Source organism: Argentina silus, assembly GCF_951799395.1.
Source record: "Argentina silus genome assembly, chromosome: 12".
Classification (NCBI taxonomy): Eukaryota; Metazoa; Chordata; class Actinopteri; order Argentiniformes; family Argentinidae; genus Argentina; species Argentina silus.
The window spans coordinates 14080534-14104832 of NC_139666.1; the positions used below are offsets into that span (position 1 = coordinate 14080534).

General features: G+C 42.7%; 1 protein-coding gene across 1 annotated transcript in view; it reads left to right on the forward strand.

Annotated features, from left to right (window-relative positions):
* The window catches only part of abca12 (ATP-binding cassette, sub-family A (ABC1), member 12), a 50292-nt gene that overhangs the window by 21834 nt on the left and 4159 nt on the right, over positions 1–24299 (forward strand). Inside the window, exons 20-50 of the mRNA XM_083681969.1 lie at positions 225–420; positions 708–847; positions 963–1082; positions 1240–1330; positions 1553–1732; positions 1870–2188; positions 2966–3080; positions 3228–3557; positions 3762–3831; positions 3923–4057; positions 4982–5146; positions 5602–5785; positions 5975–6193; positions 6333–6529; positions 7220–7377; positions 7509–7745; positions 7967–8114; positions 8580–8826; positions 9455–9544; positions 10878–10971; positions 11088–11215; positions 11331–11418; positions 11830–11938; positions 12761–12815; positions 17329–17506; positions 17761–17876; positions 18948–19107; positions 19297–19550; positions 20076–20283; positions 20892–21001; positions 21152–21302. Of these exons, the coding sequence (XP_083538095.1) occupies positions 225–420; positions 708–847; positions 963–1082; positions 1240–1330; positions 1553–1732; positions 1870–2188; positions 2966–3080; positions 3228–3557; positions 3762–3831; positions 3923–4057; positions 4982–5146; positions 5602–5785; positions 5975–6193; positions 6333–6529; positions 7220–7377; positions 7509–7745; positions 7967–8114; positions 8580–8826; positions 9455–9544; positions 10878–10971; positions 11088–11215; positions 11331–11418; positions 11830–11938; positions 12761–12815; positions 17329–17506; positions 17761–17876; positions 18948–19107; positions 19297–19550; positions 20076–20283; positions 20892–21001; positions 21152–21302 (4992 nt within the window). The remainder of the gene's footprint in view (positions 1–224; positions 421–707; positions 848–962; positions 1083–1239; positions 1331–1552; positions 1733–1869; positions 2189–2965; positions 3081–3227; positions 3558–3761; positions 3832–3922; positions 4058–4981; positions 5147–5601; positions 5786–5974; positions 6194–6332; positions 6530–7219; positions 7378–7508; positions 7746–7966; positions 8115–8579; positions 8827–9454; positions 9545–10877; positions 10972–11087; positions 11216–11330; positions 11419–11829; positions 11939–12760; positions 12816–17328; positions 17507–17760; positions 17877–18947; positions 19108–19296; positions 19551–20075; positions 20284–20891; positions 21002–21151; positions 21303–24299) is intronic.

Genomic DNA, 24299 nt, shown 5'->3' on the forward strand with positions numbered 1-24299 from the left:
TATTGTGTATTGTATGTGAGGTTCGTTTTGTAGTCGTTTATCCCATTTTATTAAGCATTTTCAAATTCTATATAAGTGCAGTATTAGCATACCAATTGTATCGTCCCTCTGTCTCTCTTTACCTTGCCCCGGTATGACTCTTCTATGACTCTTCTATCTTTTTTTTCTTCTTTTTTTTCCTCAATGTTGTAGTCTCCTAACTCCTAAGTCTCTGTTCTCTCTAGCTGGTGAGAGGCAAAACAAGTGGCATCTCCAGCAGAGCCACGTTCATCACAGTGTCCAGAGCCATGTGTAACCATGGAATCATGTCCCTCTTTGGCATCTCCAAGCTGCCCATCATGTCGGAGTCTGCCCCCTCCACCCAGCAGGAGCACAAGATAGATGAGCTCGTCGAGAAGTTCAAGATCCCTCGCAATGCCAGTATGAGCCCATTTTGCACATATGCCTGTTTCTACAGTGCACCCTAGTCACTTAAAAATGTTGCTGGTATAATGCAATTACAAAGCAATTACTGATGCATTTTGTACAAATACAATGTTGTCACTAGAGTTATTACAAAGTTAGCTCACAGATGTAGGAGGCAACTTAATGTGTAGTTTTACCACAAAGTCCACCATATGGACAAGTGGATTTGTCTGTATTTGCAGTGTTGCATTGCTGCCTGTAGGTTTGACATTTAACCTACTGTATATATTTGTCTCCCCCAGCTCCGTTCTGTATGAACTTCTACGTGGACATGGTGAACACCACAGGAGGCGCTATAGCATGGGCCTTCCTCAAGCCCATGCTGCTGGGACAGGTCCTCTACAGCCCAGACATACCACTGACCAGAGCCATCATCCAGAAGGTATATTTACCAGTGTCATCAACACACACACACACACACACACACACACCACACACACAAAATCTCATACACTTACAGTACATAACTACTAACATCTCTATCTTTTGCTTTCCAGTCCAACGCCACGCTGCAGCAGTTTGCCAATTTGAAACTATACTCCCAGGATTGGCTTCAGTCTTCCTCCTATATCATGCAGTCAGCCAAAATACTGACTGAGACCCTGCCAATGCTTCAGGTACCGTATGACTCAGCACTTATAGCTATACTAGACGTCTATACAGTCCAGTCCAGTATATGTAATGCTCCAGTATATGTAGTGCTGGGAAAGTATAGTAAAGCATGCAGTGACCTTTGCAAAGTTTCATGATATTCTTTGACATATTTTCCCCTAGAATTCCCTCAGCAATTCCTTTGTTCAGAATTTCATTGAGATGAACACGGACATCAATGTCGACAACATGAAGGAGACTCTCAAGAACTTCTGTGAGTTTGTATTTGAAGGTCTTACTTTTGAAAATGGCATAGGCAACTGTTATCCCTAACTCTCTTTCTGCTGGTGAAATGTCCCGCATATCAAAACGTAGCATCTAAAGGCTCCCAGTAATCCTTTAGAACTGACTCTAATAAAGTGTATTCTCCTCTGAATTATATGATAAAATATATCTTTCCCCCAAGTCTAACAACCCCACCCCTGTATTCTGACAGCTAACATGACCACCTTGCTGGAGAAGAACAAGCACATAGTTCAGCAAATCACCACGCTGTCCACTCTTATGATAAATCTCTCATCCTGCATCAACTTTGACCGCTTCCATGCCCTCAACTCCACTGATGAGCTCAACACCCAGGCTGAACACCTGGCCCGAACGCGCGACCTCTACGCAAGTGAGTGGATACCTTATGTTTATACACTATTACAGTCCATGGGATTTGTGTGGTTTTTTTTTTAAATACAAATTTTCACTGCAGTGTCTTCTTCAGATCTGTTTCAATGTGCATTGACATTTTGAATCACTCTGCAGGTATCATCTTCAAGCTGCCCAAACACGATGATTCACCCAGGAAACGCCGGGATGCCTCTGGCACCGCCCTCCCTCCAAAAGTAGACTACACCATCCGTATGCACATTGAGAACGCCATGCGCACTGACCGCTCCCGGAACCCCTTCTGGATCAAGGACCCGTACATCTCGCCCCTGAAGACACAGCGCTACAACCGGGGCTTTGTGTACCTGCAGGAGAGCATTGACAGGGCCATCATAGAGACACAGACAGGCCAGCAGGTCACAGATCCAGCCGTCCAGCTACAGCCTTTCCCCTACCCCTGCTTCCTTAAGGACGAGTGAGTTGGCTTACAGACAAACACACACACACACACACACGCACGTGTGCACACACACACACATACACACACACACACACACACACACACACACACACACACACACACACACACACACACACACACTATAAAGCACAGACAAATACATGCATTACATGAGCATGGATGCATGCACACATACATCATATGCTGACAAACATGAGCATGCATATATACAGTATACACACACATTCCTTTGCTGTAAAAAATGTGCACTACATAGTAATGTATGTATGTAGCCACAATAAAAAAAAATCCCCTCATCTCTCATGCATTCAATCTAACATCGGTTACTCATAAACTGTATACAGTGCATCAATACAGTACACACGTTGCAATAAATCATCGTTGAGCATAATGTCTATGTTTATGTCTTGCTCAGAGTTCTTCTAAAGCCAACACTGATATCTCATCTTGCTAAAGCAGCTTGCTGCTCTCTTTGGCTGGCTGCCTCCCATCCATGTGTGAGATATGGTTATCCTTGCAGCTCTATTGCATTGATTTATTACAGAACAACACATTATTCCGATACGATCGCTTTGAAATATAACTTGTATTATAATAAACAGTGCCAAGGTCCATGTATCAGGCCTCATATCTGATTATGGGAAAAGCTTGGTGTGAATTATATCAGGTTAGGACACCGTCATTTGTTTTCCTCATAAACTGCTGCTTTTGAGTGGCAGGGTTTGTCGATTGTGACATTTGATTGACACCTGTCATCTCTCTGCTCCTCAGGTACCTCAACAGCATCTCGTTTGCATTCCCTCTGGTCCTGATGATTGCCTGGGTTCTGTTTATAGCCGACTTTGTCAAGAAGCTGGTCCACGAGAGAGAGCTCAGACTTCATGAGGTAGACTGCATCGCTGCTGTCAATTCGGTCCTTTGTCTGTGTATCTATATGTTGAGTGTGTATGTATTGCCAATCTCCTTTCTAGCATATACAACATATACATTTTTATTTGGTGATTTCCTAAAGCCTATTTTTTGATCCCCACAGTACATGAAGATGATGGGTGTCAATCCCGTCAGCCACTTCTTTGCCTGGTTCCTGGAGAGTGCGGCCTTCCTTGTGGTCACCATCATCATCCTCACCCTCATCCTGAAGTATGGACGAGTGCTACCCCACAGCAATAGCTTTGTGGTCTTCCTCTACCTGTGCGACTATGGCCTGAGTATCGTGGCTATCAGCTTCCTGGTCAGCTCCTTCTTCGACAAGACCAACATCGCCGGGCTGAGTGGAAGCCTCATCTACATCATCTGCTTTTTCCCCTTTATTGTGGTCATGTCACTGGAGACCACGCTCTCCTTCTCTGTCAAGAGTGCACTGGTGAGGATGACACAGGGTGGGGGAGGGGGAGAGAGAGAGAAAGAGAGAGAGAGAGGAGATGGGTGGTGGAGGAGGTGTGAGTGAGACAAATGGAGTGAAAGATGGGGAAAGAAAGAGAGAGAAGAAAATACGGACGTGAATGCAGACATGTATTTATTGATATCCACAGTCAGATGCTTTATTTGTGCCTCTTATTTCCCACAGAGTTTGTTTGCCCCCACCTGTTTCAGCTACGCCAGTCAATACATCTCTCGCTATGAGACCCAGGGAGAAGGTACATCCATGCTGGGAAGCTAGCCATCTGGAAAGCACCTCTGTTATACCGACAAAGACACTGATACTTTTGTTTTTATCGCTGGCTTTAGGAATTCAGTGGAGCAACTCGTACATCTCACCCCTGGCTGGTGACACGTCCTCTTTTGGCTGGCTCTGCTGGCTCCTGCTCATCGACTCAGTGCTCTACTTCATTATTGGAGTGTACATCCGTGTGGTCTTCCCAGGTAACAATAATATAACAGCATATCAGTCTGAAAACATATCACAATGCCTTGAGGGCTCTAAGTATTACAGTGTATTCCCCACTACACTGCTGGTATTACTGTGTAATTCATATTGTATAGTACAGTGCCTTTGGGAAGTATTCAGACCCCTTCACTTTTTCCATGTTTTGTTGTGTTATAGACTCAATTTAAAATGAATTAAATTAAAACAATTTGCCATCAATCCACACACAATACCCCAGAATGACAAAGCAAAAACTAGTTTTTTGAAATTTCAGTAAATTTATTAAAATTGAAATATAGAAATACTGCATCTACATAAGTATTCAGACACTTTGTTATGACACATTAGCTAAAATGCAAAAATGTCATCAACAAATCACTCAATAAGTTGAATTGAGCCCATCTTAATGCAAGGTTATGCATAGTTCATATAATTTTGGAATTAGTATCTGTTTTTATAGAGTCTCTGATTTGCATAGGAATCAATTACACACTATTCTTCACACGAGAGTGCAGATGCAGAAACTGCATTGTATATGCTGGATTTGCACTAAACTTAATGCTTTGTAATAAAACCAAATAAACACATTTCCAGCCCCTTTCTTTGCTGTATCACTTGAATTCATTGTTGCAAACACAATTATGGATATGAGAAAGATAATTTCCATTAAGGGATTCTTTTTGGCCACTTGGTTATAGACCAATTTTGTACAGTGACTGAGATGATATTGTCCCATCAACTGTGCTTTTTCCTCTCCACCATTCAACTTTGTAGATTTTTGTAAGTCTCCCCAGGCCTCGCATTCCTGAGCAGTTTTGTTCCTCTCAATTAAGGCGTCTGAATACTTTCCGAAGGCACTGTTAATGTAATATGTGTTGTAATTACTGTGTCTCTTTTTATATCTGTTTTGTTCCTGTCAGGAAAATATGGCATTGCATCCCCCTGGTACTTCCCCTTCATGCCATCCTTCTGGGCAGACTTGTTCTGTTGCTGCAGTAAGGCACCCAAGAAGGTGGGCAGGGGACTGCTCTTCTCCAACGTCATGCAGAAGAAGCATAATGTCTTCGCCAACGACAAAGACCAAGGTACCGTACTACAGCAAAGCAGTCTCCCTACCCACAGCAGCTGGCAGAGATGAAAAGCTGTGTGACTGTTTGTTTTGACCTTCTCTCTCTCTCTGAGCTACTTAGCTCTCTCCTGAGCTACTTAGCTCACCACAATGACACTTTAACTATGCCACTTTATAACATGCCACTATAAAATGCCACTTTAGACCAGTCGACATCTGGATAAAAACGTCTGTTTACATTTCACTTTTTACATTTTACATTTACATTTATTTAGTTTTATATTTAGGTAAATATTGTTATTGTTGTTGTTTCTTATTTTTATTATTTACACTTCTTATTGCACTGTTGGAGGAGCCCAAGACTTAAGAATTTCATTGCCAGCGATTGCTCTGTAACTGTTGTGCATATGACAATAAAACCATCTTGAATCTTGAATCTTGAATCTCTCTCTCTCTCTCTCTCTCCTTCAGGAAAGGGTAGCCTCTCCTCTCAAGTGGATGAGGAGTTCTCTGGGCTGCCTGTAGGAGTATCACTCCATGGTTTGACTAAGATATACGGGGAGCGGGCAGCCATAGAGAATCTGAACGTGTCCTTCTACGAGGGCCATGTCACCTCACTGCTAGGACACAATGGGGCTGGCAAGACCACTACCATGTGAGGACTGTGCACTAGTCCCCTTTGATCAAACAGAGGCTATAAAGCAGACTGTGATTGTTTGTTTGGGTTAGAGGTTTAAGCATTCTGGAATATGTTGATACATTAACTTTCTCAAATGTATTCTCGATTAGAAAACAGGATTGTGTCAATTTCCCATTGTCATGTTCATGTGGTGTTTATATTCAGGTCCCTTCTCACTGGTCTGTTCGCCCCCTCCTCTGGCACCATTGAGGTGTATGGGCAGGACATGCAGACAAACATTGACAGCATTCGCCAGGAGATGGGCGTGTGCATGCAGTATGACGTCCACTTTGACCATCTGACCACCAAAGAGCACCTGCTGCTCTATGGACAGATTAAGGCCCCCCATTGGTCACGAGGTGAACTGAATCAGCAAGTGCGCAAGTGAGTGTGCAATCTGAACCTTGAGACCATATCCATACACTTGCTATTTCATAATTCATTCTTTTGATATCAATGATGACTGACATGCTCTGATTCTTAGTGATTTTCCATAACTTACATGTCTTTTCCCTCTTACCAGAATCCTTGAGGAGACTGGCATGTATGCCCACAGGCACAAGAGGGTGGGCGCGCTGTCAGGAGGGATGAAGAGGAAACTGTCCATTTCTATCGCCTTCATCGGGGGCTCCCGTCTGGTGGTCTTAGACGAGCCCACCACTGGTGTCGACCCCTGCTCCCGACGGAGTATCTGGGACATCGTCATCCAGCACAAGAGAGGTGAGTCACACACGCACGCACACACGCACACATATACACACACACACACACACACACACACACACATACACACACACACACACAGATACACACACACACGCACACACACACACACGCACACACACGCAGGGTAGCCTCTCCTCTCACGCACACACACACACACACACACACACACACACACACACACACACACACACACACACACACACACACACACACACACACGCACACCTGAACCCCAGACATGATAAGACTAGAACAAGGAGAGGGGAGCCGAGGATGCGTACCTGTAGCAAACCCTTTTGGGGTTTGTCCTTATCTGGTGTCTGACTTTCCATTCAGCATTTAATTAAGCAGAAATGGATTTTCTCCAGGTGCACATACTGTAGCTATGGAAAAGAGAAGGTAGAAAATCCCACAGCGACTGTAGTGTCGGAGAGATTGCTATCCGTCATGCATTTGTGGCTGTAGAATCTGCTGTTTAATTGGGTCTGTCTCAGACGATGTGAGAGTTAGTGCTGAGGGAATGAAGTTGAAAATTGAAAAGGGCAGGTTTTCTCATATTTTTTGTCTCTGTGTTGTTTTTCTCTGTGCCTCTGTATGCTTCTCTTTGTCTATACGCCTGTGTGTGGATTTGTCCTTTTCTTTCTTTGTCTCATTGTGAATGTGTGTGTCTTTGCTTGTGATCAGACCGCACCATCATCTTGTCTACCCATCATCTGGATGAGGCTGAAGTACTGAGTGACCGTATCGCCTTCCTGGAGAGAGGTGGTCTCAAGTGCTGCGGCTCCCCCTTCTATCTCAAGGACAAACTGGCCCAGGGCTACAACCTCACACTCACTAAGAAGGTAGTGTGCTGTTCTTCTTCTAACCATGATTCTCACCCACCTACTTCTCTCTTACTCACAAATACATCCACATGTAAACATTGATCTATCTCATCCTCATCCCTTGTACTGTATCTCTCTCTCCCTGTTAGGTCCAGGCCTCAGACTCCCAGGTGAGGTTTGACGGTGCTGAGCTGAAGGCCTTCATCCAGGCCCGCATGCCTGAGGCACGGCTGAAGGAGGGTGAGGTGGGAGACCTGGTCTACTGCCTGCCCCCCTTCAGCTCCCAGAATGCTGCAGCGTACCGCTCCCTGCTCACCAGCCTGGACGCCAACCTGGATGCTCTGCAGCTGGGCTGCTACGGCGTCTCTGACACCACCCTGGAGGAGGTGAGACGTATAAACAAACTCTTGCTGACTGGAATATAGGGCAAGAACAAAGGATCTCCACTTCTGATACAATATGTGCAGTGTAGTAACACACAATTTCATTCATACACACTATGATATTCATACAGGCATACGCTCTCACATACTATGTGCATGTAGATATACTGTCCCATTCACACACTCATTGGAGTATTCTGTTGTTGTTGTTGTTGTTGTTGTAGGTGTTCCTCCAGTTGACCAAAGACGATATGGACCATGCAGAGGATAAGCCATTGTCTGTGTCAGAATCAGTGACAGATCTGTCCGGATCTAGAGACAGCATACCAGAGGACCTCAATGGAAGCATCTCCAGCTTCGGAGATAAAGCCAGTGAGTGCTATTCCTCTCTATTGACACCATTTACTGAACAACTTTGATAATATACAGTACTCTACTCATAGAATGTATATAGTAGGAGACCATCAGAGGTTACAGATAGAAAGAGTGAGACCGGGAATCAAAACCTGGGTCTCATGGGGCAACAATCATGTGTGTTACTGGCACCGGGCAAACTCACTAGGTCAAACTCACGTAACAACATTTATTCATTTAATCAGGAAGGTAATTGAAAACAAATTATCTTTAACAGCAATGTCCTGAAATGAAAAAAGAAGAAAGAATCTCCTATAATATATAATACTTCTATAAATCATGTGTATTAACAGTTAACCTTCACTCCTTCCCCTTGACCGCTGTTGTTGAGCATGGAGCAAGATCCCAAAACATTTCACAATGTCAATTACAACTGTATGCGATATAAGTGACAAATGAAATGTGATTTGATTTGTCCTGTAGGTCTGACAGGTTCTTCCACAGTGACAGGGCTAGCCCTAGCCTGGCAGCAGGTAGTGGCCATGTGGGTGAAGAGAGTGCACCACACAAGGAGGGACTGGAAGGGCCTGTGCTCCCAAATCCTACTGCCGGTCCTCTTTGTCATCTTTGCCATGGGTCTGGGCTCCATCAAGAGTGACCTAGAGCACTTCCCTGAGATGGAGCTCTCACCTGCTCTCTACGACATCGGCCCCCAGTACTCCTTCTTCAGGTTAGCAATCCCAGCACTGCGCTAGGATATACAGTATGTTTATGTTTATACAGTATTTTGGTACTTTTTCACATTTTCATGTTTTGCTAATAAAGTTGATATTTGTTGCAAGAGAATAGCAGTTCCTTGAAGGACAGGGGGGAGAAAGAGAGAGAGAGAGAGAGAGATAGAGAGAGAGCGAGAGAGAGAGAGAGAGAGAGAGAGAGGGACAGAGAGAGAGAGAGAGAGAGATTAATATGATTATATGATCTGATATGTGAGATGAAAGTCATAGAGAAGGAGAGAGTCAGAGAGAGAGACGTCTTGATTGTGAAGAGCACTTATTTGATCTCAGGGAAATATGGAGGGGGAAAAATGCTGAGACACAAATATATCAAAGACCCTTTGCCCTCTTACTGTCCTTGGTTGATGTCTCAGTGAGATTGATTTAGCTTTGTAGGGCTGGTATTAGATCCCACTAGATCACTACCCTACATGTCTCATTTCCGTATACAGAATAATTTGCAGAAAGTCACTCAAGGCTATTGGGTGACTTTATTACCATACTATATAGGCCCCCTTTATATGGATGTTTAATGATGTTTAATGATGACTAGTCCTGAAACAGTTTGTCCTGTTTTCTCAACAGCAACCAGAATCCAAACACCAGCCGTCTAGCAGACACCATGATGTCCTTCCCTGGGATGGATAACCAGTGCATGAACAGCCCTCATAACCCGTATGTACCATCTCAACCCCTCTATAATCACTAACCATTGTGTTGAAGACAGATCGATCTGTTACTTGTATAAACCCTGTGGTCTATCTGTGATAATACAAGGCTGGAACAACACACTCTTGATATAATATCACACTCTAGTACTACTTGATTTACAATAGTGTGTGCAGGAGAGGTCAAAATCTCTATTTCTCACTATAGCAGTCAGTAGTGAAACGTCTGTAGGCATTAGAGCCCATCCCTTCCAGAGTCCTAGGTAGAGGCACGCTCAGCACTCTGGTCTCCATTCATCAGACAGGCAGACTCCTGAATCCCTGGCAATGAATAATCACACTTCACAGTCACAGCAGTCTGTCTGCCCCCACCTGGACTGCAGGGAAGGCTGGTGGAGGTAGAAATCCTAGAACGGGCTCATTGTAATGCATGGAATGGAATGAGAAACAGTATCAAACACGTTTTTCTACCACCACCAGCCTCCCCTGCTGGACTGGCTTCTTCGTCTTTCTAGCATGATGGCTCATTGCATTGCCTATGTACCTCCGCCAGATTTGCTCCTACTTTGTTTATCTCTGTCATGACTGTTCTTCCCTTATCATTTTTCATCCTCTTAAAATCCTTCCTACATGAGTTTACCTCTGTGTCCCCATATCACTTTGTTTTCTCCTGTTATTTCCACTCCTCTCTGCTACTTCAAATGATATGTCATTGGCACACCACCCCCCCCACACACACACACACACCTCTCTCTCTCTCCACTACACCTTTTCTTTTCTCCAAGCTCAGCTCTACACATGGTGTATGTGGCTAAAAGCCTAGAGCTGCTCTGCCGTGTGAGAATCATTTGTATTCCATAAACACTCTGTGTTTATAGGAGAGATTTCCCCTCACAGGCACTCAAATCAATGTTGGCACTCATGAACCAGACCTCAGAGGCACTATAAAATTGTCAGCCAAAAAAAAAGACATCTAGTCGTGCAGAAGGGCTTCTATGTGATGCCCTGTGGACAATCACTGAAGAGTGCTGAATGCCGCAGTGCTTCCTGAGTACAGATATCCACAATGATGTCATGCCAGTTTATATATATATGTGGAAAGAGATAGTGATTTACGTTCAGCCATATGGAACACTACTATCGGCGCTATGTTTGTGTGTGTGTGTGTGTGTGTGTGTGTGTGTGTGTGTGTGTGTGTGTGTGTGTGTGTGTGTGTGTGTGTGTGTGTGTGTGTGTGTGTGTGAGCCAGGGGGCTTAGTGTTATTGTGATTCAGTACACATGTCCAGTCCTTTTAGCATGTTAACAGGCTGTCATTCACCTTGGGAATGTCTTTCTGAAGGATTTGCACAAGAAGCACCAAGATAAACACGTGGTACTCCGGTGGGAACAGTTCACGTCCGTTTGAATCCTGCAAATGCACCAGTCAGGAGCAGGTGAGATGGAGTCAGATAAAGGACAAGTGACGTACCAACATGTGGCTGGATGTTAGCTGTCCTGTCTGTATGTGTGTACTAGACATTTACCCTATTTCCCATTCTGGTCTTATCAGGTATGTGAGCATGACCAGTACCAGCCTCCTCATAAAAAGATCCCCTCCTCTCAAGTTGTTTATAACCTGACTGATATCAACGTTGAAAACTACCTTGTGGCCACAGCCAATGACTTCATCAGGAATAGGTAAATTACACTTTCAGTGTCAGTATCTGTGTCCATGTATCGTATATCTGTTGCCCTGAATTTCCATTGGACATAGGACTACTACGAATGAATGGATATTTGAACAATTCCTCAGGTATGGCGGCTTCGCTTTTGAGGAGCCCCTCCCCACTGGTCTACAGATGGACCTCTTGGAGGTGCCTAAAAATCGGACACTCACCAAGGTAAGTAGTTCATCTGCTCTGCTGTACCATATACTGCAAGTCTGTTCTTGTGCTGTATAGTTGCAAATTAACCGTAAATTCCTAATTGAAGTTGCTACGATAGAGATGCACCAAGATGCCTGTACCCAGATGGAGCTACATTATTATGCTATCAATGTCATCGTTAACGTAGTTTATTGCAGTACTTGCAATTATGTTTTTGTCTAAAATGGCTCTGTGACGATGGTGCTTGTGTTTTTGTGGCTTGGAAACCTCCTCTCAAAAATTAGAAGACACATTTATGATAGAGCATGTCTTCTGAGTGTGTGTGTGTGTGTGTGTGTGTGTGTGTGTGTGTGTGTGTGTGTGTGTGTGTGTGTGTGTGTGTGTGTGTGTGTGTGTGTGTGTGTGTGTGTGTGTTTACTCTTATAGGTCTGGTACAACCCTGAGGGTCACCATACCATGCCAGCATACCTAAACAGTCTCAACAACTTCATTCTACGCTCCAGCCTGCCTGCAGACAAGGATCCACAGAAATACGGTAATGGTTGTATTTGTACTCTCTTGCAAATGGCTTTTGGTTATAAAAAATCATTCATACACTCAAAGAGAACCTATATCACGCACCACTACTTCACCATAACCCCCATGTGTTTCACCAGGGAAAGCATAACAGTTCTTATTTGATATTAAAATCTTGGTGTCTTATAGCTTCTCAAGGGTCTCACATAGAGGCCACACTACCTGGAATCACTTTTAAATCAAATTGCATTTATCAGCCAGACTAATCTGCTGAAAGGGATTTACACACTCTCCAAATAGTGCTTCCAGAGAGGCCCTTGACACGTTTACAGAGACCTTTGAAACTATGTAATCTGATTAATTGGGTCGTAGTCTGCCTTGGCACCCATTTGGATCATTTGAATCCTAGGCAGAGAGAGATTAACCAGTTCATTGACCAGTTCCCCTGTGTGCAGCCAGGGGGCGCTGTGTAGTCTCAGATTCCCATCCATATGCAGCCAGAATACAGATGAGCAGTGTTGAGAGCTGTACTCAGGGATTGAGGCAGACTGACGTTTCAGCCCTACTTCAGCACCAGCCCTGAGCTCCACAGTCTGCCTCCAGGCAAGATTAATACAATCCCCCCCCAGTCAATAAGAGAACAGGGGCGGCGGAAGGAATGCAATCATTCAAATGTAACCTGTAGACTCACAGAGGCCGAGATGGGGGAGAAGTCTGGGGGAATTGCTTTATCAGTGTGTCTGATGCTGCTGCATTGTCTGTTGTTTTAACGTTCTCTCTGTGCAGTGTAAGTGTCTTATGAATGTGGCTAAACTGTTCTGTTCTCTCTGTCTCAATGCAGCCATCTCTGTGTCCAGCCATCCATATCCTGGCCAGGCACTTGATGAAGATGCCATGTAAGAATGCCAACTTTCTCTGTTCAAAGCATGTTAAATTTTCGTAATTATGATGATCACTTTGCCCATAGAAAAAGATCATTCTAATTAACATTTGTACAGTGCTGCTTGAAAGTTTGTGAACCCTACAGGGATGGTCATTATTTTTGGATAAAATATTAAAATTAACTTATAAAAATCTTTGTCTAAACCCCAATTCGTAATAAAGGCATTCGAAATAAAGGACACAAACAAAAAATATGATATATTTTCATAGTTTATTTAACGAAAGTGGTTTGTTTAACAAAAACTCAGATTTCATGTGTGCAAAAATATGTGAACTTCAGTCAATAGCTTGTGGCACCTCCATTAGCTGTGATAACTTGGAGTAAACATCTCGTATAGCCACTAATCCGTCTCTGCCCACTTTAGCTCCTGCCGCAGTATCTCGATTAGATTTAGGTCAGAACTTCCAAAACACGAATCTTCTTTCTCCTGAGCCATTCTTTGGTAGATTTACTTGAATGCTTTGGGTCGTTGTCTTGTTTGAAGACCCATTTTCAGCCCAGCTTTAGCTTCTTGACTTATGGCTTGCCGTTCTGTTCAAGAATCTCCTGGTATACCTCAGAATTCATGGTTCCCTTGATGATGTGGAGACATTCAGGTCCAGAGGAGGAAAAGCAGCCCCAGATCTTGACACTCCCACCACCATGCTTGACTGATGGGATACGTTTCTTTTGGTGGTGGGCAGTGTTGGGTTTTCGCCAAACATAGTGGTTTTGATTGTGACCAAAAAGGTCAATGGACTCATCTGTCCAGAGAACGGACTTCCAGAAACCTTCAGGCTTGTCCAGGTGGTCTCTGGCAAAGTTAAGACAGGCAGTTTGGTTCTTTTTTGACAGCAGAAGCTTCTTCTTAGCAACTCTCCCATGAATGCTATTTCGATTCAGTGTTCTTATTGTTGAAGCATGCACAGTTACCTGAGATGCAGCAAGGGAGGTCTGCAAATCTCTAGATGTTATGTTTGGGTTGGCTTTTACCTGATTTATTATTTTTCTTGTGGCTCTTGGTGATATTTTGGAAGTGCGTCCACTTCTAGGCCGAGTTGCTTCATGTTAAATGCTCTCCATTTGTAAATGATTTCCCTCACAGTGGACTGATGGAGCTCAAATCTTGTTGAGATGATTTTATAGCCTTCCCCAGACTGATGTGCTCTCACTACCCTCTTCCTGGTGTCCTCTGAGATCTAACCCTAACACAAAACTGACCAGGTTTCTTATCTCTATTTATCAGAGTCTCTCCCAAACTCTTTCCTAAAGATCTCTCCTTTGATTGTTTCATTTGGTACCCAATTATTTACCCACCTGATTCTATGTACCTACTTGATTTAACCAATGCAACTTGGGGTTCACTTATTTTTGCATCTGCACTAATTTCTTTATAATTTAGTTTTTCTACTACACGCATGATTTCCTCTAAACCAACATATGGAATTGGTAAATATAAACCTGTTATATCAGATAAAAAAGACTGGTTCATGGTAAAAACTAAAAAAATCTATTATTGCACAAGGAGTTCACATACTTTGTATCAGTGGGATTTTTTCCTTGGTTGGTGACCAAACATATGGACGAGTGATAATGTACCCAGTATATCTCATCATACCGAAATGCTGATTGTTGTTATGCTTATTGAGATGCCACAAGAAGTGATCTTGAGAACTGATAACACTAGTGGAGAAACTGACATTTAAATTAAAGTCGTCAGTGTCTCGGGATAAGGAAATTGTTGTATTCACCCATATTTTATTTTATAAATGGATTTTCCTGAGCTTGCATTATTGATCACAGGCCCAACATAATGTGTGTTTACTCTGAAGGTGGTGCAGAGGTTGATTGATTTTACCCCACTTCCCTAACGTGGCTGTTTTAAACACTGCAGGCTATTATAAGGACCTGGGATTGAAAAGCTCAGTAGTATGCGTGGCGGTGTTTGCCTCCCTACAACCCGGGCTAGCTGTGGGCTAGAGAGCCTGGTGTTCTGGACTGAGGGAGGGATTCACGAAGCTGAGAGCATGGTCGTGATCTGACCACACAACTCCCCAAGGCTCTCATTAATACTTAAGGTCTCTTGAGTTTCAACTGCTGGTCTTTTAGCTTCACTCCTAACTTTTACACTTTACAGTGATTGTAATTGTTACGGTCAATATGTTCCCCTCTGAGGGGAAATGAACGATAGTTGTTGCTTCAGTTGTTATTGATTGGTTTAACCAGTATTACAGATGAGCCTGGCTTATCCCAAATGTCTCGTCCTTGCGGCGTATTGTATCTGTGGGGTTCAGAATGCTTCTCGGTCATACTGATAATAAGCTTGTGCTGCTAGCTACTTATATCTGCTCTCTCTGTTGCTCTGCCAGTCGCTCTTTTATTTTTTATCCCCACCCAGCATATTCTCTTTGGTCTGTGGTCTTGTACCCAGGCCAAAATGAAGAGGCAGAACACGAATCATGCAGGGGTAGATTTCTGAAAGAAATAGAGAAGGGGGAGGAAGGGGGCATGAATCTTGTAGAGGGATGGGCAGGAAGGATCAAAGACACAGGCAGCAGGTAGTATAATATCAACACGGTCCAGAAACTCTGAGCCTGCCATCCCATGATGTTCCCCACCACTGCCTCAGATATGGGATCTTTATCAGTTCGACATCTCAATAGCAGTATCAGCTGGCCTCAGGGGAGACCATTTATTATTGATAGTATTCTGTTTGTTATAAGACTCTTGAATGGTTCAAATGAATTGTGGGCTCAGCTGGCAACAAAGACCATTAACACTGCCTTCTGTAACATCAAGATACTGATAGGTAGAAGTACTACATACAGTTAGGTCCGGAAATATTTGGACAGTGACACAATTTTCTTAATTGTGGCTCTGTACGCCACCACAATGTATTTGAAACTTTCAGCTTTAATTCCAGGGGTTGAACAAAAATATTGTATGAAACTTTTAGGAATTGCAACCATTTTTATACACAGTCCCCCATTTTCAGGGGCTCAAATGTAATTGGACAAATTAACATAATCATAAATAAATGTTTGAATACTTTGTCGAGAATCCTTTGCAGGCAATGACTGCCTGAAGTCTGGAACCCATGGACACCACCAAATGCTGGGTTTCCTCCTTTGCCAGGCCTTTACCGCAGCTGTCTTCAGTTGTTGTTTGTTTGTGGGTCTTTCTGCCTTTAGTTTTGTCTTCAGCACGTGAAATGCATGCTCGATCGGGTTGAGATCAGGTGATCGACTCGGCCATTGCAGAATATTCCACTTCTTTGCCTTAAAAAACTCCTGGGCTGCTTTCTCAGTATGTTTTGGGTCATTGTCCATCTGTACTGTGAAGCGCCATCCAATCAACTTTGCTGAATTTGGCTGAATCTGAGCAGACAGTATATCCCTAAACACTTCAGAATTCATCCGGCTGCTTCTGTCTTCTGTCACATCATCAATAAACACTAGTGACTCAGTGCCATTGGAAGCCATGCATGCCCATGCCATCACATTGCCTCCACCGTGTTTTACAGATGATGTAGTATGCTTCAGATCATAAGCAGTTCCAAGCCTTCTCCATACTTTTTTCTTCCCTTCATTCTGGTACAGGTTGATCTTAGTTTCATCTGTCCAAAGAATACTGTTCCTAAACAGGCTTTTTTAGATGTTTTTTGGCAAAGTCTAATCTGGCCTTCCTATTTTTTAGGCTTATGAATGGTTTGCACCTTGTGGTGAACCCTCTGTATTTGCTCTTGTGAAGTCTTCTCTTTATGGTAGACTTCGATAATGATATGCCTACCTCCTGGAGAGTATTCTTCACTTGGCTGGATGTTGTGAATGGGTTTTTCTTTACCATGTCAAGGATCCTGCAATCATCCACCACTGTTGTCTTCTGTGGACATCCAGGCCTTTTTGTGTTGCCGAGCTCACCAGTGCGTTCTTTTTTTCTCAGAATGTACCAAACTGTTGATTTTTCCACTCCTAATGTTGCTGCTATCTCTCTGATGGATTTTTTTTATTTTGCAGCCTAAGGATGGCCTGTTTCACTTGCATTGAGAGCTCCTTTGACCGCATGTTGTGCGTTCACAGCAACAGCTTCCAAATGCAAATGCCACACTTGGAATCAACTCACACCTTTTACCTGCTTAATTGATGAAAAAAATAACAAAGGAATAGCCCACACCTGTCCATGAAACAGCTTTTGAGTCAATTGTCCAATTACTTTTGGTCACTTGAAAAAGAGGGGGCTACATATAAAAGAGCTGTAATTCCTAAACCCCCAATTTGGATGTGAATACCCTCAAATTAAAGCTGAGAGTCTGCACTTTAAGCCCATATTAATTATATAACTGTAACTTGAGTATGTTTTGGTAAACAGCTAAAATAACAAATAATTGTGTCAGAGTCCAAATATATATGGACCTAACTGTATATAGTATATTTGGCTCTGTGATCCTCCTGCTCAGTGACGTCTCTACCTCCCTCCATGGTGTTTAGGGTGCGAGGCCTGGTCCATATCCTGGTGGCCCTGTGTGTGCTGACTGGCTACTCCATCATGACGGGCAGCTTTGCCATCTACGAGGTCCAGGAACACCACAGCGGCTCCAAGGGGCTGCAGCACATCTCTGGCATCGGAGAACCCTTCTACTGGACCATCAACTTCCTCTACGACATGGTAACCACCCAACACAACATCATCTCTCTCAACATCAACATCCTGCTTGTGTTCAATGACACTGCCCTCCTCTTTTCCTCATTCATTTTGAGATAACGTTTAGATGCTAGCTACATGCTAAAACTGCAGTAGATAATTATTTTCCCAGTATCTGAATTATTGATTTTTGCCGTTGAAAAAGTGATTAAGTTTGACATACGTATGGAGCTACATATATCACTACAATGTGTAAGCATGTCCCCCTGTTTCTCCAGACCCTGTACATGGTCCCGGTGACTCTCTCAATTGCTGTGATGGCAGCCTTCCAGCTCCCAACCTTCACCGATAGGCATAACCTGGCTGCTGTCACTTTGCTCTTTGTGCTCTTTGGGTGAGTGAGTGCATTAGTTCTATTACCATAGTGACGGCACACACCCCTGTCAGAGCATGGTTATCATAATAGTAATAATAATAATACATTATATTTGTAAAGCGCTTTTAATTTGAACAATCTCAAAGCGCATACAGTTGAGACAAAAGCAATAAAATAAAAGGATAGAGAGAGGTCCCTCAGATTCTGAATGTATCACACTACAAACCTTTCATCTTCACTTCACTTACTACCTGCTTGACTTGATAATGGATGAAAAATATATCTTGTTACTAAGTGATAGGTGGCTGCTTCACGGTTCATAAGAGCCAAGTCAATTTTTTGCTGGATAGCATGTGAAGCAGAGTTCCCTCAAGGCAGACACTCACACAGCGTGATTCCAAACTAACAGTATTGTTTGTTCCATCAGTTATGGTAGTCAAGTATTCGAAGTGCATTGCTGCTTAGGGTCCATCTACAGAGTCCTATTGTAGATAGAGGCAAGCTTAGCACTCTGGTCTCCATTTGACAGACAGACAGACAGACAGACAGACAGACAGACAGACACAGACAGACAGACAGAATTCCTGGCAATGAATAATTACACTTCATAGTCACAGCAGCTTGTCTGCACCCACCTGGACTGGCTTTTTTAGTTCTGTTACATGTCATGTAAACAGCTTGGTAAACAGCCTCTCTCCCACACAGCTTTTTCTTGCAGCCACACTCTCCTCTCTCTATCTCCCTCCTTCTCTCTCTCTCTCTCTCTCTCTCTCTCTCACTCTCTCTCCCTCTTGGTTGCTGCACATCCTCTCTCTTGACCCTGGCCCCCCAATCAATAAAAAAGCAGATCAGTTAGAGTAAGAGGAGAAAGGGAAAAGACATGATGGAATAGGAGAAGTAATTCGTCTTCTTCTCTTTTAACATTTGTGTTTGAGTGGTTACCCTCTTTGTCAGAGGAGTTTAAGTTTTTCTTTTCTCTCTTATTTTTCAAGGTTATCCGGTGCCTCTTTTTTTGTCTGGGTTGTTGAACATCAATTGAATTCGTAACACAAGGCTAAGCCTAAAATGCTGTTGCCATTTTGTTCTCAGGTTTGCCACCTTCCCCTGGATGTACCTCCTGTCGAGTGTTTTTAAGGATGCAGAGATGGCCTTCATCAGCTATGTGTGCATAAACCTCTTCATCAGCATCAACACCATCATCTCCACCTCCGTAGTCTACTTCCTGGGTCAGCTGAATGAGAATGATGAGGTTAGTACAAGGTGGAGATGAAGGGAGACGCATACAGTTGTTGTTCAAACTGCATAGTGCATCTCTCTCCTGTTGCTGTGGTGATGTGGAGACGGCTGATTATATGATCTGGTACTCATACAGTGACCACATTTTCCTCCCTCTGTCTGTCTCCTTGTCTCTCTCTCTTTCCCTCTCTTTCTCCTACAGAGCATCCACGAGGTCTACCGCATCCTGAGCTACGTGTTCTTGATCTTCCCCCAGTTCAGCTTTGGTAATGGTCTGATGGAGCTGGCCAGGGTGGAGATGCAGGTGCAGATGCTCAGTTTGTATGGTGTGGATGCCTATAAGAACCCCTTCGGTATGGACATGCTTGGTTGGATGTTTGTGTCCTTGTTCCTGCAAGGCTTTGTCTTCTTCAGCTTGCGTCTGCTCTTCAATAAGTGGCTCATACGCAAAGTAAGGTGAGTCAGTGTTGACAGAAAACTAGTGAACTACTAGATAATATGGATATGGGAGGACTGGGGGTATGGTGGTTGCTGGTACCCTCATATTTAGTGTTGATACCTCCAAACCACGTGGTTTTCACGCCGTCTTGTTCATTGCTCGCAATTTAATTGGATGTTACATTCCAAGAACCCTCCCCCACATGCCCGTAGAATGGTTGCTTGTTGTTATGTGCACCATCTTTTCTGATTGTGTAGGACTATTTTGCAGAGAGTTGTTGCCTATGCTAGCTTACAACATTGAAGAAAATAGAAGGAAACCTGAAGGAAAAACTGATTTTACCTCTGCCCAAGCAATTCAATTAAATTCAAACGGGTTTCCACTCCTTTGTAGCTACTTTCTGCAAAGCATTTCCCTAGGCTTTCCGAACTAGAAAAGCCAGGTCTCAACAAGGTTACCTCATATTAAACCTGGTCTCATGTCTCCACCTTCGTTTTTTCACTTTCTTTCTCTCTCTATCCCTCCTCAATTCTGCACTACAGGAATCTGATCTTCCCCAAGAAGGTAGTGGCACAGAGTGGCACAGAGGATGAGGATGAGGATGTGGTGGTGGAGCGCCAGCGTGTCACCAGTGGTGCAGCCAATGCTGACCTGCTGCAGGTCAACCAGCTGACTAAGGTCTACCAGCAACACCTACACAAGAAAGTCCAGGCTGTCAAGAGACTATCTGTGGGCATTCCAGCTGGCGAGGTAATTGTTTCTCCCATTTACTAAGCTTCATAAAGCAACTGTATTTCACATAACATAGCACACCACCAACATAGTGTCATGCTTTGGGTTATGATGATGATGATGATGATGAGTTATTATTCTCTTATACTGTAGCCTAGCAAGGTAGCTTTATCCAATAGCTATCAGGTTTCTGGTCTTGATATAAGAATACTCACAGGAGGCGAAGGATATGCACGACAACCCGTTGTTCTGTTTATCTCTGGTTTACTGATAATAACAATGTGTACCACAATACAACAAGGCTGCTAGCTCCAACACTACGGGATATGTACGCAATGTAGAGCAAGATGCAAGCCATTAGTATGTCAAACAGGGTACTGAGCACACACCGGATGGGGAAATGTACACACGAACAATTGCATACATAAACATGATAGTACACCCACAACAATAGCTTAAACAATAGCTTAAACTGCAACTATTTAAGCATTTGCCTTTGCTACCTCCATAGCTGAACTCCATAACATTATTGATTGTGAATAACAATAGAGGTATCTTTACTGTCCAGTTGTGGGAGTGTATGCTGCTCTGGTTAGTGTTACTATGAGTGTGGTTGTACTCTGCAGTGCTTTGGTCTGCTGGGGGTGAATGGAGCTGGAAAGACCACAACCTTTAAGATGCTGACTGGAGATGTCAGCCCCACTGACGGGACAGCACAGATCAAGGACTGGGATGGGTAAATACATTTCCCTAAAAGACACTTTCATTGAAATAACCAGCATTTCTACAAGTATCCATTAATATATTTATGAACATCATTAATTTGACAATCAGCTGCAGTTCATGGCCATAAGCCTATAAATCCTTCTTTGCTTGTTCCCCCTAGGAGGATGGTTGACATCATTAACTGTCGTAACGAGGGCATAAATATTGGCTATTGTCCCCAAGTGGACGCCCTGGACGACCTTCTGACTGGAGAGGAGCATCTGTACTTCTATGCCCGCATACGAGGCATCTCAAAGAAGGAGATAGACCGGGTAAGGGTCAATCACAAGGTGCTTTGCTTTTCAAAGCACTGAAAACAACAACCGGAAACCAGGAACAGTAAAGTATTCAGAAGTGCATGAACTGTGAGGGAGGATGGTTGAGTATCTAGTGAAGTACTCTTGAAGCTACACCAGGATGGTGTATAATTTAGTTTCAGACCTGTTCTTCTTTACGGATGTGCTTTTGCAACCTCTGTTTCACAATTCATGCCCTAATGTATGTGTCAATGGATTCAGATGAATTTCTATTCAGATATCCTGCCATGATGAGAGGTAAGGCAAGTTTATTTATATAGCACATTTCATACACAGAGGCAATTCAAAGTGCTTTACATAAAATAGATAAAAAGGAAAGAGCATAACATTTTTTTTTTAAAAACACAAAAGACATAAAAAATGAATAAAAGTCAGAGTGCACTTTAGAGTCAGAGTGCAATTATTAGCAGCAATTAAGTTTCAATATAAGGCAAAGCAAACATAAAGGTTTTTAGCCCAAGTAGCCAGAGTTGGGGCTGTTCTAAGTTCTTCCGGAAGTTTATTCCAGCTATGTGTAACATAATAACTGAATGCTGCTTCACCATGTTTTGTTTTAATCCTAGGAACGATTAGTAGACCGGTCCCTGAAGTCAGAGATGTATTTTGGCCCTAATTCATTAAGTGACTTATAGACAAGTAATAGTATTTTGAAGTCAATTCTATAACATACTGGTAGCCAATGCAGAGACCTGAGAAGTGGTTTAATATGTTCAGCTTTCTTAGTCCTTGTTAGAACTCTAGCAGCAGCATTCTGATTGCTGTAGTGTTTTTTTGGGGAGGCCTGAGAAAAGACTATTACAGTAGTCTACCCTACTGGAAATGAAAGCGTGAATTTGTTTTTCTAGGTCTTGTTTGGACATGTATCCTCTAATTATTGCTATATTTTTAAGATAATAATAGGGTGATGTTGTTATAGACTTGATGTGGGTGTCAATAATAACACCCAGATTTCTGACTTGGTTTTTAGACTTCTAAGAAAGGGAATCAAGATGAACACCAACTTTCAGCCTTTCTTTTTTAGCACCAAAGACAATTATCTCAGTTTATCTTTGTTTAGTTGGGGGAAATTTTGGCACATCCAGTCATTGATTTGATCAATGCACAGATGCAGTGAGTCTATAGGCGCATAGTCACTCGATGAGAGAGCTATGTATAACTGAGTGTCGTCTGCATAGTTATGGTACGCAATTCTGTTCTTTTGCATAATTAAGCCTAGTGGGAGCATATAGAGATTGAAAAGAGGTCCCAGAATTGAGCCTTGAGGTACCCCACACGTCATGCTAGTTCACTCAGATGTGTAGTTGCCAATGGAAACAAAATAGTCCCTGTCTTGCAGATAGGACCTGAACCAATCTAAGACCGTGCCTGAGAGTCCAACCCAGTGTTCCAGTCTGTCTAGTAGTATTGAATGGTCAACAGTGTCAAAAGCAGCACTAAGATCCAGTAACACTAGAATTGAAATTTTGCGGAATCATTGTTCATGCGAATGTCATTTAGTACCTTAATAAGAGCAGTTTCGGTGCAGTGATGGGGTCGAAAACCTGATTGGAATTTGTCTAAAAAACTATTTGAAGTTAAAAAGTTGTTAAATTGTTGGTAGACAACTTTTTTGATAATTTTACTTATAAAGGGTAGATTTGATATGGGTCTGTAGTTGCTAATTACAGAAGCGTCCAGGCTACACTTTTTTAGTAGAGGCTTAATAACTGCAGTTTTCAAAGCCTTTGGAAAAATGCCCGATAGGAGAGAGCTGTTAACTATTTGCAATAAATCAGTCGCCAAGCAGCTGTAAACATTTTTAAGGAAGCTCGTTGGCAGGGTGTCAAGGCAGCATGTTGATGGCTTAAGATGTTGTACAGTTTCCTCAAGAGTTTTGCAGTCAATGGCATTAAACTGGGTCATGTTTATCAAGTTACTGTTATGTGAATGTAGTGGTGACACATTTTTGTTTAATGTGGAACTACTGGTTTGTCTAATGTTTTTAATTTTATCCCTAAAGAAAGAAGCAAACTCATTGCATTTATCGGTGGATAGGAGTTCAGGGTCTATTTGTGCTGGGGGGTTAGTCAGCCTATCAACAGTGGCAAATAAAGTGCGTGCATTATTAATGTTTTTGTTGATGTCAGAGAAGAAAGATTGTCTCGCGCATTTTCAATTCCAGATTGTAGGAATGAAGTCTCTCTTTATAGATGTCATAATGAATGTGGAGCTAGTTTTTTGCCATTTATGTTCAGCATTCCGGCACTCTTTTTTTATTTATTTTTTACAGATGCAGCGTTTCTCCATGGTGCTTTTTGCTTACCAAAAGTTGATTTCACCCTAACAGGTGCAATGACATCAATAAGATTCATAATTTTAGAATCGAAATAATCTAAGAGATCATTAACAGAGGCTGAGGTAAAAGTTGGTGACAGGGAAATAGTCTCCATAAATAGTGCACTAGTATTCTCATTGATATATCGTTTTTTTTTAACAGTTTACGATCTAATATTAATGTCTGGAGTAATAGACATTTCAAGGAAAATGCAAAGATGATCAGACAGAGCAACATCAATAGCCTTAACAAATGATGACTTAAAACCCCTTGTGATAAATAAATCTATGGTATGGTCCCGGTTATGGGTGGGCCTGGATACATGTTGAGACAGTCCAAAGGTGTCAAGTAAGTTATTAAGTTCTTTGGCATTGTTATCAATGGTGCTATCATTGGAGAGCATTTCATTTCAGTCTCTGCTCCATATTTGTTATTCTGGGAGATCTCATCAATCATGCATTCTCACATGATTATTGAGAGGGTTTGTGATATTTTCCTCTTGCTTTAATGGTGATGTCTGCAGTGGCAAGCAATCAGAGATTATGGGATTTTTTGATTTTCAATCTGACATTTCACAAAAGACCTCATGCGACTTAATTCAAAGCTTTTACAGATCCGTTCGCAAAGAGAAAAAAAAG